Raw genomic sequence first — 18758 nt, forward strand, 5'->3', positions numbered from 1 at the left:
GATCAACCTGATGGCCTTCTGCAGCGAGATCGACTGGTTCAGTGGGCAAGGGGAGAGCAGCAGATGATGTTATCTTGACTTCAGCAAGGCTTTCGACGGTGTCTCCTGTAACATCCTTGTAGACAAATGGATGAAATGTGGGTTGTGTTAAGTGGACAGTGTAGTGGGCTGAGAATTTGCTGAACTATGAGGCCCAGAGAGTTCTTATCAAGAGCACAAAATCCAGTTGGAGGCCAGTCATTAGTGGTGTCTGGTAGGGGTCAATACTGGGGCCCACAGTGTTTAACATCTTCTTCAATAACCTGGATGGTGGGATGTCACACTGTCAGTGACGGCAGGAAGCATGTATCCCACCGCTTTCAGTACTCCTCCCAGATGTTCATTTGCTCTCACGCAAGTTGTGTTCCAGATGTGTGATCAGGAGCACATAATCCCATCCCCTCGGATGCTTGTGAAGCCAAGCTCCAAAATTTGAGCAACTGAGTTCTTAAAGATTAAAAAGGTCCCTTTTAGGACTTCAAGGTGGTTTTTTGTACAATCTCAGTTCTGCCCCTTGCATGTATGCACGATGCAGTCTTTTGTTATGTGAATGTTATTCCCGCACAGTTTTTCATTCAGTATGAAGGATTGGCAAGTCCCATGTAGGAAGTAGTTGTTCAGTATTTTCTGTCTTCATAATTATTTCATATGCAGGGCTATACGTTTATGTAGTCCATTACTATACTTTCTTAGAGACATTATTTTTTAACTTGGGAACTTTTTTGTAGTCTTTATTTTTACGCTGTTCAGAATCTTCTTCAGGGGAGAAGTTCACATTGGAATCCGGGTCTCCAGGGCAGCTTTTAGCCATTTTAGCATCAAGACAAGGCTCAATCTTTGTTGTCGCTTCCACTGCCTGCAATGACGGTTAGAATCCCAAAGAAAGCAATCCTTATTACATAGGTCCATCCATTTTCAGGGCAAACGCAGCCTTTTCCCTAAATGACACTGTCTGGGTAAAATGGCATGTCATCATACAGATAAAGACCATACTCACAAGGAAAGATAAATTGCAGTGGCACATCAGTCTTAATTATAGTATCTCCTAAGCCTTCAAGTTCCGCAGGGTATTTTCTCTGTGATAGATACCTGGATGACTGCATCCCAGCAGGCAGCAATTTTATTTTTATAGACCAACAGAGGTTCTTGGGCCTGCAATGAGCTTCCTTTACGTAGCTGTCTGTACACTTCTGACATACCTTTTACTTTCTGCTTTCTTTAGGTTCCTTCCATTAGCTCTGGCAAGTGAATTGCCCGTTAGATAGGTCCCGTTGCAAGCTGAAATACCTGCCACAGAACTGGGTTTAAAGAACAGAGAGAGCACCTCCCGCAGTGGTTTCTGCGTGAGTCAGCTGGTGGACAGCAAGGTGGGTTTCAGGTGGACCCCAATGCTTTTCTTTGAAGTTTCTCCACCAGCCTCACCACAGTCACAGCACAACTCCACTCCCAGGAGATGGGAACGTGCGACCTTCCTGATCTGGCGATATGCGATGCATCTCCTGGCCATCCCGTTCAGCTGGTGCACGTTTCTGGGACAAGCTTTTTACATCTGGTCACAGGGAAATGTTACCTGGTGGAGTTTCTTCCCCTGCTGGGGTAAGAATTTATTTTCTGTTCTTTTTCTGATATAAAAATAGATACTATCTTTCTGGATTTATTGCGGTTCAGTTCAAGTGTAACACGATTTTGTTTGCTTTTGAAAACTTTTAACCTTTCTTATGCATTAAGTCAGACCCTTTTCCTTCACAGTGAAAAACAACACACAAAGAAACAATGTAGGATTTACCTGTTAAAAGTTGTTTAGTTTTACTTTATGTCAGCCACTTGACTTATGCCCTTTACAGAGCCATGAGCTACTAGAGACTTAGATAATGACAGAACCAATGTAAAGAAGTCAGCTCCGAAGCGTACCATGCCTTAGCCTGTGCGCTGCCTCTTTCACTCCCTCTGTGTCTTGCTCCTGCTCCTGGGATCCTGGTTATTTCTGCTATACCTACACGGCTCTTTTTATACTTCAGTCTTTCTCCGTTCTTTCCCTTCAATGGCCTGCTCTAAGAACTCTCTGGTTTTGCTGTTGTCACTTTGCTATGTTTGTACCTTGTTTCTTTCTTTATTGCTTTTGTTATCACATAACAACATGGCCCATGGCTCTTTTCCTTATTTTGCAGGATCCTTGAGTATTTCCTTTCCCCCCGCCCCTTTTTTCTGTCTTTTTTTTTTTTTAATACTCTTGTCTCTATCCACATTGTTTCCTGGGTGACTTTTTTCCTCTCCCCGCTTCCCTGAAAAGTCCCCGTTACTCCTTTCCCAGCTGCCTACAGTCACCATTCTTCCCTGTTATTTCCATTCCCTTTCCTCTAGGATATGCACAAGCAATGTAGTGTTACTTTTTCCACACATGGGGAAAAAAAATAAATATCTTTATTTTGAACTATAAGCAAGCTTACTGCCCACCTGCCCCTGCATTTCTCTCTCTCTGGACTTCTCCCTCCCCCTTCACCTGCTTTCCTCCTTCCTCGGCGTCTGCCCTGCTTTGCCCCTCGAATGTGCCCCTGTAGCGAGGCAGCGAGTCCCGGCGTAGGACGCCCTCGCATCATGGGTAGTTAGCTGAGGGTGGCAAGGGAAAACCATAGAAGATGCTCAGGAAGAAGACTGAATTTTGCAGTGGGGAGAGATTTGTGTTTCTCTGGGTATCTGCTGCGGACGTGCCTCACCTGGCCAGTGAGGTGCTGCTCTGCCTGCCACAGCCAAGGCACACTGAGCACAGCTCTCAGCTGCCTCACGCTGTGCATGGCCGTGAAGTTGGGCGTTGCTGACTCTTTAAGAGCAGTCTGCAGTAGCAGAACTGCAGATCTAGATCAAATTTTAAATAACAGTAAGGTTCTGTAGAAGAAGGTGACATTTTTCAGGCAATCCCTGCTCCTGCCTGGCCTGGAAGGACCATAATGATGACTTGGAGAGGTCCTGGATGCTCAGTCCAGACTTCCATCCCACCTAAAAGAAGTCTTCCTCATCAGCTAAAACCCCTCCAGTATCCCTGGGTGGGCTGCTGCAGGGTTTCCTCACTTCAATATCTATTGATCCCCAATTCTCTAGATTAAAACTAATATTGCTTTAAAAGTCCATTACCTTCCCTACAGAGGAAAAGCAATCCCTTTTGTGTGTCAGACCACCACTGCCATGTCCTCTTGCCCAACAAAACAAAAGCCAGCCTTTGCAGTAGGACACATTTTTCTGACCACGTTTCATTGTGCTCGTGCTCCTCTGGATTCTCTCCAGGCTGTGTCCTCCCTAACATGCAGCGTGCAAAGCTCCATGCGGTAGCTTCCTCCAGGCCTCCTCAGTGCCAAATGGAGCAGAATTCCCTCCTTGCATGGAGAACGTGCCCAGAACGGAAGATGACCTCGTTTTACGTGCAACAGCATCGCTCCATAGGCATCCGCCGTGCCTGAGCTGGGCTCCGACCCAGGGCACCTACGGGCAGGGTTGCAGGTGAAGAACTTGTTGGTGCACCTGCTAGTGGGGGGGGGCGGGAAAGTTCTCAAGGGAAAGGGTCTGAACCTGCCCAGTTCAGCAGCGTCAGCCCGGACGTGCCTGTGGGAGCACCGGTGGCAGGGGCTGCCTCTGTCGGGGGGGACAAACCTGGGAAAACTGGGCATGGCGAGTGAGTGCTGGACAGGGTGCAGGGGGGGCATTGTAGAAGTTAAAGGGACATTTTATAAGTGAATGGGCCATTTTATAAGTGAAGGGGGAGTTTTATAAGTTAAGGGAGCATTTAATAAGTTAAAGGGGCATGTTATGAGTTGGGGGACATTTTATAAGTTAAAGGGACATTTCATAAGTTAAGGGGGCATGTTATATGTTAAGGGGACATTTAATAAGGGGGCATGTTATAAGTTAGGGGGGCCTTTTGTAAGTTAAGGGGCATTTCGTATGACAAGGGGGCATTTTATAAGTCAAGAGGGTGTTTTATAGGTGAATGGGCCATTTGATATGTCAAAGGGGCATGTTATAAGTTAAGGGGGCATTTTTTAATAAATATATGGGATTAAGTTAAGGGGGCATTTTATAATAATTAAATGGGACATCGAGTAAGTTAAGGGGGCATTTTGTAAGTCAAGAGGGCTATTTATAAGTTAAGGGGACGTTTAATAAGTTCGGGGGACATGTTGTGACTTAGGGGGACACATTCTAAGTCTGGGGGGCATTTCTTATGTCAAGGGGGCACCTCGCAGGTGGCGACACAACCCGGCAGCGGGGACAGCCGGAGGGCAGCGCTGCGCCGCTTTGCCTGCCGCAGGCCGTGCGGCCGGGAGCGGGGACGTGCCGCGGGGCGCGGGCTGCCTCGGGCAGAGCAGCCGGGCGCCTGGGGCCGGCCGGGGGCTCCGTGGGTGCCGGTGCGTGAGGAGGACGGGAGGCGCTCCCCCGGCTCCCGGAGCGGCCCCGCGGCCGGGCGGCTCCAAACGTCTCGCTGCGCCCCCCCGCCCCGCCGGGTGCCGCCCCGAGCTCGCCAGGGCGAGCGCCCCGTGGCCCCCCGCTAGTAGCAGCCAGGGGGCGGGGCCAGGCCCCGGGGGCGGGGCCAGGGGTGGGGCCGGGTCTCGGGGGCGGGGCCGGGGTGGCCCCTCCGGCCGGCACGTTGGGGCAGGCGCCGCCGCAGCTGTCACTGTCAGGGAGCCGGCGAACCGGGATCCCGGCCCGTCGGAGGGGGAATCCCCCAGCCTCGCCCCCGCAGCCAATCGGCGGGGCGGTATGCAAATTGAGGCGGCGGCGGGCCAGTGGGAAGGGAGGGGGGCGGGGAGGTGGCGGCCCGTTGGACCGCGGGGAGGGCGGCGGGGGCCAATGAGGCAGCGAGGCGGGCGGGGCGCGCCCCGGGGGAGGGGACATGCAAATTTGGTTTGAAAAGAGGGCGGGAAATCCGAGTTTCGCGGGAGGCCCTTGGCGCGTAACCCGTCTCCTTTCCCTTCATTCATTGTCAGCAGCAGCCGCTTCCTGGAGCCATTTTCCAGCCGGCCCCACACAGCGGGAGCGGCCCCGCTCCATCCGCCGCATCTGCCCGCCCCACCGCCTCCGTCCCCCCCCGGCGCCCCGCATCCTGCAGCCGGGGCCCCCCCGGCACCCGCAGCCCCCAGTATTTTGCGCGGGGCCTCGGCATCGAGGAGGAAAGGAGCTGGGAAGGCCGGGGGGGGGAGGGACCGGGGGGAGGAGGAGACGCGGCTGCGGGGACAGACCCGGAGGGAAGGATGAGAAGGGGACTCCAGCCGCCGGCCCCGGCAGCGCCGCCGCCCGCACCGTCCACGGACTCCAGAGCAGCCCCCGCCGGCTTCCCGGCCCGCTTTGCCGCCGGCACCTTCATCCAGATCCGCAGCACCGGCGCGGCGGCGGGGACGCCCGGTGTTGTCTCCGCCGCCGCTTCCCAGGCTCCCGGTGCCTTTGCCCCGGCGGCGGATGGGGGCCAGCCCGCTGGCAGCTCGCTGTACTGCACCCCCCACGGACCCGCCGGCAGGACGGCGCTGCTGCAGCCCGCTCTCGGCGGAGGCGGAGGCCGCCCCCCGGTAATTTTTTTTTTCCCCCGTCCCCGCGGGAGGGTGAAGGGGACGGTGGGGGATAAGCGCCAGGCAGGCCCTCTCCCCGCCGCTGTCCGGGGGCGGGCGGGGTGCGGGTGCGTGGGGGGGTGGGTGGGCAGGGCAGGAAAGGCGGAGGCAGCGCTTTGTTGCAATAAAACTTTCCTGCCTCCTTCCCACCCACCCGGCTGCCGGGTCTTGTTTAAAAGGAGAAGAAAAAAAAAAGAGGGGGGGGGGGGGGAAAAGGGGGAAAACCAGGAAAAACAAAAGGGAATGAAAAAAGAGGAGAATAAAAAAGGGGGAAAGGAGGAGGAAAAGAAAAAAAAGGGGGAGGAAGAAAAAGGAAAAAAAAAAAGAGGGGTGGGATGAAGGGGGCGGGGGGCAGGTCCTCGCCGCACGGGGCGAGGAGTCCCGGGCCGGCCGGGAAGGGCGCCGCTGCCCCGGGGCGGGGGGCCGGGCCGTGCCGTGCCCCGCCGGTGTCTCCGCTTCACCCCCGGAGCCGCCGGTGACGTCTGGCACACGTGCGCGGAGGCCGCGGCTGTGACTGGGAGCCGGGGCGGGCGGGGAGGGGGACGCCGCTTCCTCCTCCTCCTCCTCCTCCTGCTGCCTCTGGCCTGGGACAGCCCGACCGCCGGCCGGCCGCCCCCGTCCCCGCCGCCCAGCCATGCCCCTGCAGCAGGTCAGTGACTCCTGGGGCGGCGGCGCGCACCCATCCCCCACCCCCTTCAAAATTTACGGCCCCTCTTTAAAATCTCACACACCCCCCCCAAAAAAAAATATTCCGCTTCCCCCCACCCCCCCCCCTCGTGCGTTTTCTTTGTCCTCGGTGTTTTCGGGTGCGCGCTCGGCTCTCGGGGAACCCACCGAGTTGGGGGGTGTGGGGCATCACGACCCCCGCCCGGCAGCATGGCATGGCTAAGCCGCCCCCCACCCCAGCGCACCCCTTCCCGGATAAAAGGGGTTTTAACCTCCGCACCCACCCCACCCCCTGCCCCCAGTCGGTGATGGTCCAGGTGTGGGATGCTGCTGGAATCCTGAAATAGTTTTGCAAGAGCTTGGGAGCAGCGGGTTGTGGCTTCGGCCGGGCTGGGAGACCCCGAGGGCAGATGGAGCGGGGGCCTCACAGGTACTGCCTGCTGAGGTGGGGGTGCAAGTTGCAAGGCTCCTCAAATCCCAGTCAAAAGTTTTGGTTTGGGTTGTTTGTTGTTTTTTTTTTTTTTAATAAGCATCTTTGCTGTAAAAGATAATTGATTATTATTTTTTTTCCCGGTGCTCTTGGTCTTCAGCGTACCCTAACGGTGCTTGGTGACAAGCAGGTTGGTTCAAGCCGTTTTGTAAATATTTGGCTGTCCTGCAGGATGGTTTCATTCCTAGAAGGTGGTGGTGAATGGGTACAAAGGAGTGTTTGCAACAGGATGATGCTGGGACAGTAATTCTACAGCCTCTTCTTGGCTTTGCGGGAGGAATGCTGTCATAGGGGGCTCCTAAAATTTCTTCTTAACAGGTGCTACAAGACCTTTAAATAATGAATTTAGTGAATTTTTTTTTTTTGGTATACTGTTCACTCCTCTAATAGGAGGAACTCCTGGCCATAAAAAACTAAGAAGATTCTTTCCACCTTAAAGGTTTTGAAGCAAGACAGGCACTTTTGGGCTTTGCCTGCAAAAAAAAAAAAGTCCCCTTGCAAGTCGTGAGTTTGTTGTACGCCCTCAGCCCCCACCTTTCCTTTAGGGAAGAGATGTGGGATGGGGGAGGAAGAGTGTGGTCAGGCCGGTGGTGTCCCTAGGCTGTGGCTGGCACCCTCCCAGGGCGATAAGGCACCTACGGCACGTGCCAGGAAAGGGGCTGCGCATCCTGCTCTGCCCCGACGGCGGTGCTGGGTGAGTGCCCCCCTCGGAGCCACCACACCGCTTGGCTCCAGACCTGTCATTTTGGGAAGTAAGGCTGAAGCACCCCAGTGCTCTGCCTGGGCTTTCTGCTCCGCAAGCTATTTGCCAGGGCTGGGGCGACATGGTACAGCCCTTTTGCAGTTCTCCAGCTCCTCCTTGGTTTTCCTCAAAACTCATTGAGGATTTTCCAGGGCTGGGAGGCAAGGGTATTTTCCTGGTTGGCTCCTGGCTGAGGTTTTTTGTGAAACCGATCTCAGACTGGTGAGAGGAGTGAGAAAATGCTGGGTAGCTGAGGCAGCAAGCTTGGGCAAGTGGCACTGATAGAAAATTGAACACTTGATCAGTTGAATTGCAAGTAGCACATGGAGTTTGAGAACCCCAGCAAGACCCTGCAATGCAAAAGACTATAGGGAGAAGTCTAAAATTTGGCCGGCACCTCTGCGTTGGTTAGGGTTATGGAAATACTCTGGCTTTGCAGATATAACTGCACTGGCAACCCATGCATCGCTTCCAAACATAAACCAGGGTAAGATGGGAGAGGAGGCGGTACCCGGCACCGTTTGGGCTGTGCGGGGAGGTGTTTGCCTGTACCAGCAAATGAAAATGTTTTGTTTGCCAAAGTAAGCTGCTTCCCCCCCTCTTCCCCCAAGCCCTGGGAATTCGTTTGTTACTTTTATCTATGGTTGTGTTAAGTGTAACAGTGCTGGAAAAGCCTTGAAAAGTGGCCTAGCCCGTAATAACAGGTGGCTCCAGCCCCAGAGTGCTGAGAGTTTACACACTCCTCCCTCTCCCAGGCAGGTACCTGGATGCAGCCTGGAACCTGTTCCTTCCTCCGTCACTGCCCTGGCTCCATCACTGCCTGTCATGCTGGCTGCTGCGGCCGAAGGCTGCTAACTGGGCTGTGGTACCCCGGTGAGCCCAGGCTCTGGGGGGCTGTGACCTAGCCTGGCCACCCTTTCAACTCCAGGAGCTCTTTCACCATTCCTGTGGAGTTAATAAAAAGTGTTACTGGGTAGATCTGAACCCCTGCCATGGCTTAAACACCAGTGGTAATTAAGAATTAACCCTTGCAGAGCGCAACGGTTGGCTTGTGCTCCTGGGGAAGGAAAGCCTCCAGAGATGGGGTGGGTGGTCCTGCGTGCTCCCCCGTGCCCTGCCGAGGGCTGGTGCCACTTCCCCTCTTCCCTTCTGCAACCTCAGGCTTCCCAGGATGGAAAAAATTAACCCTGAGCAAAATAAATACATTTTTTTTCTGCTGGGCAGGCAGCTTGAATCGGCTAATGGAAGGTCTGGGATGTGCCAGGGACCATGAAGGGAAGGCAGTGGCCGGGGAGAGGGCGCAGGGGCAGGGACACCGTGCCCTTTTGGTGGCGGTGGGCTGCAAATCAGCTCAGCTCCTTATAAAAACATGGGTGAAATTAATGTCTGACGAGGTACCCCAACAGTGTTCTTGCTGGTGTTGCCTTCTCCCATGGTGTGAGAAAGTCACTACCTCTTGGAAATCCCACTACTTAAAACTGGGGCTGCTAGAAAAGCCAGCTGCTCAAAATGTTTCTAATTCAAATAGTGGAGACTTTCTTACTGTCCTTGGGTTATAAAGATAAGCCTTTAAGAAGAGGGCCATTTTCTTAGCCATGAGAAAATGCTTAAATGGAGACACCACCCACATGTTAAGTCCTTTTTAAAAGGGGCTAAATCCTCTTAACAACAATATCTTTAGAGAACTCCTGTGGCCTTTAGATGACATGAGCTGTGGAGAGGCTGGTTCGGCATACTTCAGAAAGGGGCGGGAGGATTTACATTTCCAAACTGAATACTTAGCACCTCTCTCATTTTTTTTCTGGTGGTTTAGAAAGCACCTCTTCCTCCCTCCTTCTCAGCAAGTCACAGCTGGAAAGGGGGGGGGGGGGGGAAATGGTGCAAGGCACGATCTTTCTCCTAGGTGTTAGGTGAAGGAGCAGGCCAAAGAGGACGTAAATTCTGAATGAGGATTTGAGGTATGGGAGAAAAACCTTAGAAGTCGCATAAAGGAAGCGGGCAGTTAGCAAGGAGCTTTTCCTTGTTTTGCAGGAATTAAAAAGTTTGCGAAGACACGGGTGTCTTCATAGTGGGACCCATTTTTGTGTTTTTCTGCCTGATAGTTTGTATTACTAGAAGTGAGCACTAGTGTGAGCCCGGGGCCTTTGCTTTTTGAATAGCTGTTTTAAGGAGTTTCTTTGGTTTAAAACCATCTCTTCCAGCAACAGGCTGCTTCTGAGCCCAAGGAGGTACCACATGGTCCTTTGGCACAGCTGCCTGAGGAAAGTTCAAAGAGGTATAAATCCTGATCGCCCTACCCGTGCCAACAAGCATCGAGTGGGGAGCAGGCATCCGAAGGGAAGCAGGCAGGGATAGCCTGGAGCTTGCTGCGCCTGCTGACAGCCTCGCTACCCACGCGCAGAGCCCAGCACAGAGTCTGCACCCTGACTGCCGAAGTACAGCAGCCCCATGATGAGAAGGGCTTCTGGCAGGTGTCCATGAGCAGCTGAGCCGCTCAAAAGCTCTACTGTTACTGGAGGGAGCAGGCTTGCTTCTCCCTCGCCCTTTCCTCTGCAGCATCTCCTTTGCCCTGCCCCTGGCCGGGCAGCTCTTCCACCTCGGTGCTTGGGGAGCACCCACGCGCGCAGTGGCTGCTTTCCACTGCTTTAACAAGGGGAAACCGCTGGGCTTGGTGAGCATTAGGTCTGGCGGGCGGTAGGTAGTGGGTATAGGGGGCCAAGGTGGGCTGAGCGAGGTGAAGGAAGGACACAGGAGGTTTCCCACATGGTGGTGTTGAGGCATTCAATCGGTTCCCCGAGCCTCGGTCTTCTAAGGTTGGTCATGCCTGTTCTCACCACGAAGGCATCTTCTCGGTGCCACCAGCCTGCTTGCCGACGGCTGGGTATGGGTCACGTCACAGCCCGTTTATTCTTCTGTAGAGGCTGCTTCAACTGATTGAGCAATTAAAGGCATTTTTCTTTCCTCTCACTTTATCTCAAGTATGTCTGTGCTGCTTTGTTAATTTCTACAGTGAGCTCATTTAAGTTTGTGCAAGCATTAAAAAAAAAAAGGCAAAAAAACCTTTAAACTTGGGAACAGCTGTATTTTGCAAGATGAGGGGTCCTCCTGCTGCTCCTCTGAGTATGCCCGTGGCAGGCGTTTGAGGAAGGAACACGAGAAGAGGGCTTGCACAGACAGCCCGTCTGCTTGCTTCGAGAGCGCTTTCTTGGGCAGGGGTTACAAGGACTTTTGTAGCCACCAAGGGCCTGTGGTTTTTGTCTAATCCCTCTTTGAATCTGGTTGTAGTTCTGACCTTACGTAGCAACGAGTTCTAGCTATGATTTTGCTGTCTTGTGTGGAAGAAAAAAATTTTATTTTTCTGCTTTTTTTCCCTTTCAGTTTTGAACTTGCTGTCTGGTCTTAGGGCATGATCTGAGATATTGTGGTAGGGGAGAATGATTTGCTCATACGTTTCTCTACACAGTTTATGATGCTTTATCTTCCGTCCTCAGTTGTCCTCTCTGAGCTGGAGGGTACTAGGCTATTTCATTTCTGCAGAAGTGAAAGCCATTAACCTTAAAGGTGTCCTTTTATAAAAGAACTGCATGGGTGTGTAAACAAACACGTCTGTTCGTTGTGAGTTTTCACTTGTGAAGCTTTTGGACACTGGCAGCTTTGAAGGATGATGTGAGGACATGGCCGCCCCACTTTGCAGATCTAGGGGGACCTTGAGACCCTCTCGGACCAGCTTGTTTCACAAGCCCTTGCCTGGCCCAGGGGGCAGTGGGAGATGCGGAGCAGGGGGGCTGAGTGTGCCCCACAGCTCTGGGGATGCCTCATCAGAAAGCCTGGGCTGCAAAAAGCAAAACGCGGCAGCAGCATTCTTTGGAGACCCCCTGCCCTGGGCGGGGCGGTGGGTCTGGTGTGGCTGTGGGAGGGGACCCCAGCCCACCCCTCCTATCCAGAGCACCTGGGAGGGCAACTGGGTGACAAACGACAACATGAGGCTTTTCTTTGTAGTGGCAAGGATGACATCTCTGAAACCTTCTGGCGTTGCTTCCGAAGGTGGGCGTGGGGCTGTGGGCCACAGCGCTGGTGGTGGGATTGGAGGTGCAGCGGGCTGGGAGGGGACTCGGGCTCATGCAGGAGCTGCCTGCTAGGGCTGGGCTGGTGACCATGACTTGGGTGCAGCTGAGCTGCTTGCACCGATGGTGGTACCGGGCATCCCGCCCTACCCAGAGCAGGGCTTCAGCAGATGGAAAGCTCTTAGTGTAACTAAATCTCCAGGTTTTACAGTCTCTGCAAATAATCTCATTTACAGCTGGCAGCACCCAGTGTGTATATATGGTGGCAACTCTCATCCTTACCAGTGACTAAGCTGGACTTCAGGCTTTTGTTTTGGCTGGCAGAGTTAATGGCTTCCTGCATTACTTTTCCAGAGCGGAATTGGGTTTGTGGCCGTGGGGAGCAGAAAGCCCCTCCGCGTGGCCAGGGCAGTGGTGGGAGGGGGCTGCTGGTGCCCACGGGATGCGGCTGCTCGGGCGCTTGAGGTGCTGCTGCTGCTTTGGACTTGGTTTCAATTTCAGTTCTGTTGGAAGACAGACTTGGCAAAATTGCCCAATTTATCACATCTTTAAAAGGGAACTATTTCACTTCTGTTTTCCTCAAGTAAGCTGGTCCAAAACCACACTTGGAAGTGCTATGGCTGGCATGGGTGTCTCCAGGTCTGCTTGGATGGCGCTGCGATGTGCTGCATCTTGTGGGGTTCTTAATGCCTTGTGGGCTCAACGTGAGCCCGGTGTGAGCTGTGGGAAATCTTTCCATCTGCAGGCCCTGTAAAGGGAAGAGGTAAGAGTTCCGCTTGGTGTCGATGAAGCCAGAGCAGACTGAAGATGGCCTCTGCTACGCGGTAGCAGCGTTCCATTTCGTGCATTGCAGCCTTTCACGCTGTATGAGGATATCACGAACGTGTTGGTGGCCGTTGGCGACCCATGCTTGCCTGTGGCTGATGGCGTGTGTCGTGCCTCCCTGTCACACTCGTGAGCAGCTGTTGACGTGAGCTGTGGCAGGGTGAAGGTGGAGGTGCTGGTCGCCGTCCCTGCAGCTTTCGGGCTCTGGTGCTGCAGGGCTTGGCCTGGCCCTAAGCTGGGAAGGAGAGGTGGAGCGCTGCAGATGGCCTCTGCGGAATCAGCCGGCACCCGCCGTGTGACCGCGTTCTGCGAGAACGAGTAGGGCTTCTGCTTGTTCCTACCCCTAGAAGTCCACCCAGCACCCCGTTCCGCCACTTTGGTGAAGTGGGAGACTTAATTTGATCACCAGCATTACTGCCAAGGTCCCGTCCAGCTCGTGTGTGGCAGCTGCTAGGCCCAGCGGTGTCCACCGCCTCGGGCTGTCTGCGCTCTCGGTGCCCTGCCTCAAAGCTCTGGCACCTGGTTTTTAGGAAGATCTTGGGTGCTTCCCGGGATGTTCTGTTGCAGTGCTGCAGGCGTCGGGTTCTTGGTAGCTCAAGCTTTCTATGAACAAACCACTGTTAAAACCAGAGGCTGCTATTGTATTTTTATTCTTAATAAAATTTTGTTTTATTAAAATAAATTATTTAATATTTATTTTAATAGAATAAAAATATTTATATGTATGTTCATAAATAAAATATGTATATTATCTGTGCCTTTATAAGGGGATTTTTGAGTCACGTAGGCATTGCAAGCCACCAGTTATTTTGCAAAGATCTGTGAAAACTGGTAGAAAACATACAATTATTTTCAGTAAAAAGAAATTGTATTCAGAAACTGGATAACCAGACGTATCTGCTTAGCCCTGGCTGCTTCAGCTCCAGCATCCCTGATCCATGTGGTGGTGTGTGCGTGCGTTGGTTGATGTACACATAGATTTTAGAAGTGATTTTCATTAATGAACTTCTTGACAGGCTTCTCCTCTTGACAACACTATCCAGGTTTTGGTGGTTTTGGTTGTTGTACAGCTGTTGGTTCAAAGGTTGTTATGTTTTGTGTAACTCACAGCTAGAAAGTGGGGTGGGGGAAGAAACTCATTGGCAAACTTCCTTCCTTGTTAATTAAGGTGACATTAAAAGGACCCAGCGGTGGCTGTCGCTGTGTGGTGCAGGAGTCAAATTCTTACATATCATGTCAGGCTTATCGATCCACTCTACTTCTTTCTAACGATGACTGTGTTAATTTTGATTCTACCCGTTGGTTACAAAATGTTACTAAAATTGGAGTGCAGCAAGAGATAGATTTTTTTTTTCTGCAAGCTACTGAATCTGAACCAGAGGATTTCATGCCTTTTTTTAAATGTATTTTGAAGTACAGATGTAATTTTAGAGTGAAACACTTCTCTGTGGAGGGAGTGTACTATGCTCAGTATAAAACTTTGCTTTCCAATTTCCCTTGTGTGTCGGTCAGAAACAAGCCAGCGCGTAGACTTGCTTGCATCCCTCCTACCTCAACTCCCATTTAAGAAGCATCATCTGGCAAATTTCAGGGCTGGAAATAATAAAAAAAAAAAAGTAACCTTGTGGCCTGGCGTTTATATTGGTACGGCCCGTTTATGTTGACAGTATGCTTCTGGCTTTTTGGGTGCTACCCCAGTGTGAGAAGATAAATGTGTAAAAATATAGAGTGATGGGCAAAAAGGGTTTTGTCTTGTACCGGAGGTGGAATGGCCGTTTGCCTGGATCAGGTTGTCTACCATGTACTGAAAGGAGCAAGTCTGGAGGGCTTGCTGCATTCTGTGGCTGCTGCTGTGATGGAAACGGAGCTTTCCCTCGCCTTCTGCTTGGGGGCTGTGTTAACATCTGCTGGTTTGCGAGTGGTTTTTCCACCCAGCGACACTAGAAAGGGAATGATATGGAATTATAATGTCTTGGGTGATGCTAGTAACCTAATAGTGCCCTCAGTACTTGTTTTCTTGTGCTGCTAACTCTGGAATTAAATGGCAATTACCATGTATATATGCTGGTGTTATTTTGCCTCGCCAGCGCTGTGTTTTTAGACAGCGTTGGTCCCACACGTTGACAGTCGGGTTTTTGTCCCCGTACAGTAAGCTGGTTCACACTTTGTCTAATGTCTTCGCGTAGCGGGAATTGATGTTGGTCACAGCTCGCACAGAAGGCTTTTGTGTGGCGATATCTGAAAGCTGTCTTGTTGGAGCTTTTATCGGGGCTCCTGCAATGAGGCCATTCTCCCCACTCGTGGCGAACAGAGATAGGCGCAGAATTTTTTTTATAATAATGCTTAGGCAGTGGCACGCTGGCGCCGAGCGGGACAGAAATACTGCCCGAGGTGGCAGGGGTGCCCCGGCCGGGCGTTATCTGCCGCCGCAGCCTGGGGACGGCAGGCAGAGAGCCCCGCGCGGGGCAGATGGAGGGTGCTGATCAGGGCTATTGCACGCACGGATAATCCTGGCCCTCGGCGCTGTGGAATAAAGTTTTACTTTTCATGGTAAGACTTTTATTAAGTGGCTCCAAGTAACCCAGATCCAAACTGCCGTATAATGCTTCTGCGCTGCCTTCTTTTTTTTTTTTTCCTTCTTTTTTTCTTTCTTTTTTTTTAAATTCTCCCAGCTCCGTGGTATCTGTAGCCTGAAAATGTCTCTTGGGAGTTATGTAAAGCTGCGAGTCGGGTGAGAGGAAGCTGAAACTTCACAACTCGGCTGTAGTACTCTTTTTAAGCCCAAACCTCTTGAGCAGGTGGAAAAGACAGCTTAGTACTAGAGGTGGGGGCAGGGAGGGCTTGAAAAATTATAATGGCATTTTCACTGGCTGCTTTGTCTTGACAGTGGGTATTTCACTGGGTTTATTCTTTCTTTCCCCTCAGGAATCAGGGGTTAGGGAAAGGTCTTTTTTGCAAAAGACGGTGTCCTGAAAGCATAAGCAAGCTGCTCGTTTTCTTTCTCTGGTTCTTGAGCATAAGAGCTGCCTCGGTGATTTTTTTTCCCCACTTCACATTAGCATGTTATAAACCAACTGCTAATGTTCTGCATGCCCCTCTGTATTGCCGCTCTGTCGTGCTGAGCTGAGAATTGTTCTCTCAAACTGAGGCTGCGAAAATGACATAAATGAACATGGGAAATTGCATATGACAGTCAGAGGGAAATTCAGGTGGCTTTTGGTACGACTTGGGTTTGCACTTCTTTCTATAAAATAACTTATATTGCCTTTCTGACTTCAATTGCTAGCATGTTTTTGTTGCTTATTTGTTACTGGGGCAAACAGAATGCAGACCACCGCTACCTTTTGGCATCCTTGCCACCCTTTCCTTCCTGTTGGCAAACTGCTCTGTGATCCCTTTCTGCATGCTGCTGCCCTGGATCGCAGGCGGGGGGGCGAGGACTGTCCCGGGGGGCATTTCCCCCTTCTGGGGCTCTTGCAACAACCGCTTCACAACCGAGAGCCTGCAAGGCACCTGCAGGGAGGCTCTTCCAGACAGAGGGGTATGCAGCATCCCTCCCTGTGGTCCTCTGCTTCAACTGCTCTGCAGAAAGGCTGGGGAGCATTCAAGGTGCGTGGAGGAGATGGCAAAATCAAAACACACCCTGCGAGTTGCTGTACTTGGAGCCATGTGCTTTGTAGATGTTTACAAGGAAGATGGTGAAGAAAGGTACAAGATCATTTGGAGGCCTCCAACATTGTTTGCTTGTGACGTGTTCTCTAAAGATGCTCTTGGCATTGCTGCTGGCCTCGGGGCACTGAAGCCCTTCCCTTTCTTCCCTTGGTAACACCATGCTTTTGCAGAATATGTGGGCAGTGAATGCAACAGTAGGGAACAGGTTGCATGCTGTTGGCTAGATACCAAGCTTAGGTGCAGCGTTCTGTGGGCAGAAATAAGCTAATACTTATAAAGCTTTTTTGTGGGTTTTTTTTTTTGGGGGGGGTGGGTGGAGGTGGAGGGGCAGAAACCCTCTTTGCTGTGAAGGGGAATGTGTAGGGGATTCCAGAGACTGATATATTTAAACTTAAAAAAAAAAAAAAAAGAGAGAAGAGAAAAGCGAGCTTGTAGGCAGGCAAATTCCCCTTATTCAGAGAAAGCCATATGTTCAGGATACTATCCTTAGTGTGATTTATTTGCTTCAGAATTAGGAAAGAGGGTTGCTAGGAAAAGTAAGATGTGTTCACTTCTTTCACCTTAAAGAATTTTATAAGGGTGATGGCCATCTCCCTCCTTTCTCCCTCTTGGCCAGACCTGGAGAATAATCAATTTAGTAATAAGTCAGAGCAAGCAGAAATGTGATTGTTCTCATCTGCAATGCAGAGACGAAGATGGACTCTCTTTAAGGCCAACATCAGGTATTTCTGCCTCAAAGTGAATCAGGAGTTACTGAATCATTCCATGCACAGTCGGAAAGGATTGGAATTTCAGCCTTTTTATGTTCCACTTCAGACTTGTTCTTGTTTTTTTGACAAGCCTTTAGTTTTTTCAATGGCCTCAGTGCCACTTTGAACACATTTCCCTAATTCCCCTAAGGGGGGCAAGCAGCACCAGTTGTGCCAGACAGGATTGTGTCTGTTGCTGGTGCTTCATTTGAAGAGAGATGTGGCTTTCTTGGCTGTTTGAAGAGCTCGGTTGCCTCAGCGTGTGAAGAGCAGCCCCCAAACTGCTCGACTGGCAGTTGAGAAGGGAGGAATCTCCTTAAGACCTCGCAGGGAGAAAACTCTAGGCATCTGTGAGATGCTATAGTGTGTCTAGCTAAAAATACCAGATACTTGAGCTTGCCTATTGACTTGTTTGATGGCAATACCTTGTTGAAATGGAAAAAGCCAACAAATCTGGAACAGTTTTAAACTTCTGGAGGTTTCCATAATAGCGTGATGACACAAGAGGGGCAGCATAAAGGTCCCAGCAAATGTTACTTTCCCACCAGGGCAGCCCCGTCTCCCACCACCCATGCAAGCACGGTGCGCCTAGAAGATTAGGGCCAGCCTGCCTGCCAGCAGCTGTGATGGTCCCCAAGGTTTGCTTTCCTCTGGAAAAGCTGGTGTCGGATGCTTTGTTTAGATTCAGCCCCTTGGATTCGTGTTGCACAAGTGGTACAAAAATACTGTCTTTCCTTCTGCTGCAAAGTAATGCTGAGCACCACCTGCAAGTATTTCACCTCTCCCTGAATGCTGGAGATGATGCTTTGTGTCCTCTTTGATGCTCTGCCTTGTGCTTGAGTGCTGCTCTGTGACTGCACGGGCAGGAGCTCCAGCATGGAGCACCTGCAGTGATCTTCCCAGCTGCTACCTTGAATTAAAAGTATCTTAAATTAAGAGTGTGGGAAGGTACATGGTCTGCTCTGAGAAAAAAGCGAACTTAGTAGGTGTGTGAGTCTGAACGGAGGTGGGCGTGCAGGTCAGGACTGATACAGCGACACACTTACATGGGAGAGATCTTTATGCACGTGTTGCTGCAGGTCTACTTGTTTGTGCATCTGTGCCCCACACATGCAAGACCGGAATTTTTTGGACAGTAGTATTGATCAGGGCCATGACCAGCTGCTTTCTTTTACTTGTGTGTAACTGCATGGAGTGGAGAAACTTCAGCTTTCACTTAGTTTCCCATTGCTTTCAGAGGCGGAGTTGAAACTGAATTTCTTAGGTTGACTTTGACAACCATCACAGGGTTGTCGTATCCTGATCCAATTTTTGTCTTCAGAAAAAGTGTTCAAAGCCAAGCATGCTTCACTCTGTCCATTTTGCAATGAGCTGATCCTTTTCTAAAGGCAAACTTAGGAGCTTTTCTTGTTGTGAGGAGCTACACTTAACCAGCAAATGCTTGGAGTTTGGAGGTTGTCATGAGTTTGGAGGTTGTGCCTTCAGACTTGCTTTCTGAGCGGCCAAGCTGCTTGTCCTGCCGCCAGCCCAACCAGCTGCTGCCAGCATCTTGGCTGCGGTGAGGCTGGGCAGTTGGTCTCGGCGATGTGAGCTTCAGATGGCGAAAGAACTGATGAAGGCACAGAAAGACAGGACATACACGTAGACAGCGGCGGGGCTTGTGAGGGCTGCATGGGGGTCATTGGGAGCAGTGGAACGAGGTGTGCACTAGGCATCGGGAGCTGGACTTCTGCTTCTCTGCTTCTTGCACCTCCCCTGACATGGGGAGATGGCATCAGTCTCTTCACTAAAAATTTTTATTCAGGCTACTGATTTCAAGAATGTGTTTTGGTAGGTTTTTTTAATTTATTTTTCTTTAAGTTCGGTATTAAGATCTTTAAGAAGGCAGGCCAGCAAGGTGAGACCCTTTTCCAGTTGCGA

The 18758-nt window shown here is 51.3% G+C and overlaps 1 protein-coding gene across 3 annotated transcripts in view; it reads left to right on the top strand.

Moving 5' to 3' along the window:
• The first annotated feature begins 4984 nt into the window (after positions 1 to 4984).
• The window catches only part of E2F3 (E2F transcription factor 3), a 43967-nt gene continuing 30193 nt past the window's right edge, over positions 4985 to 18758 (top strand). For 2 of the 3 annotated variants that reach the window (XM_055705481.1, XM_055705482.1), the window contains exon 1: positions 4985 to 5591. In XM_055705481.1, coding sequence (XP_055561456.1) covers positions 5280 to 5591 — 312 coding nt within the window. In that variant the 5' untranslated portion in view covers positions 4985 to 5279. Of the gene's footprint in view, positions 5592 to 6135; positions 6280 to 18758 lie in introns of those variants that run through there. The other variant, XM_055705483.1, reaches the window with a different exon arrangement.

The sequence above is a fragment of the Falco cherrug genome, chromosome 3 (genome assembly GCF_023634085.1).
Source record: "Falco cherrug isolate bFalChe1 chromosome 3, bFalChe1.pri, whole genome shotgun sequence".
Taxonomy (NCBI): domain Eukaryota; kingdom Metazoa; phylum Chordata; class Aves; order Falconiformes; family Falconidae; genus Falco; species Falco cherrug.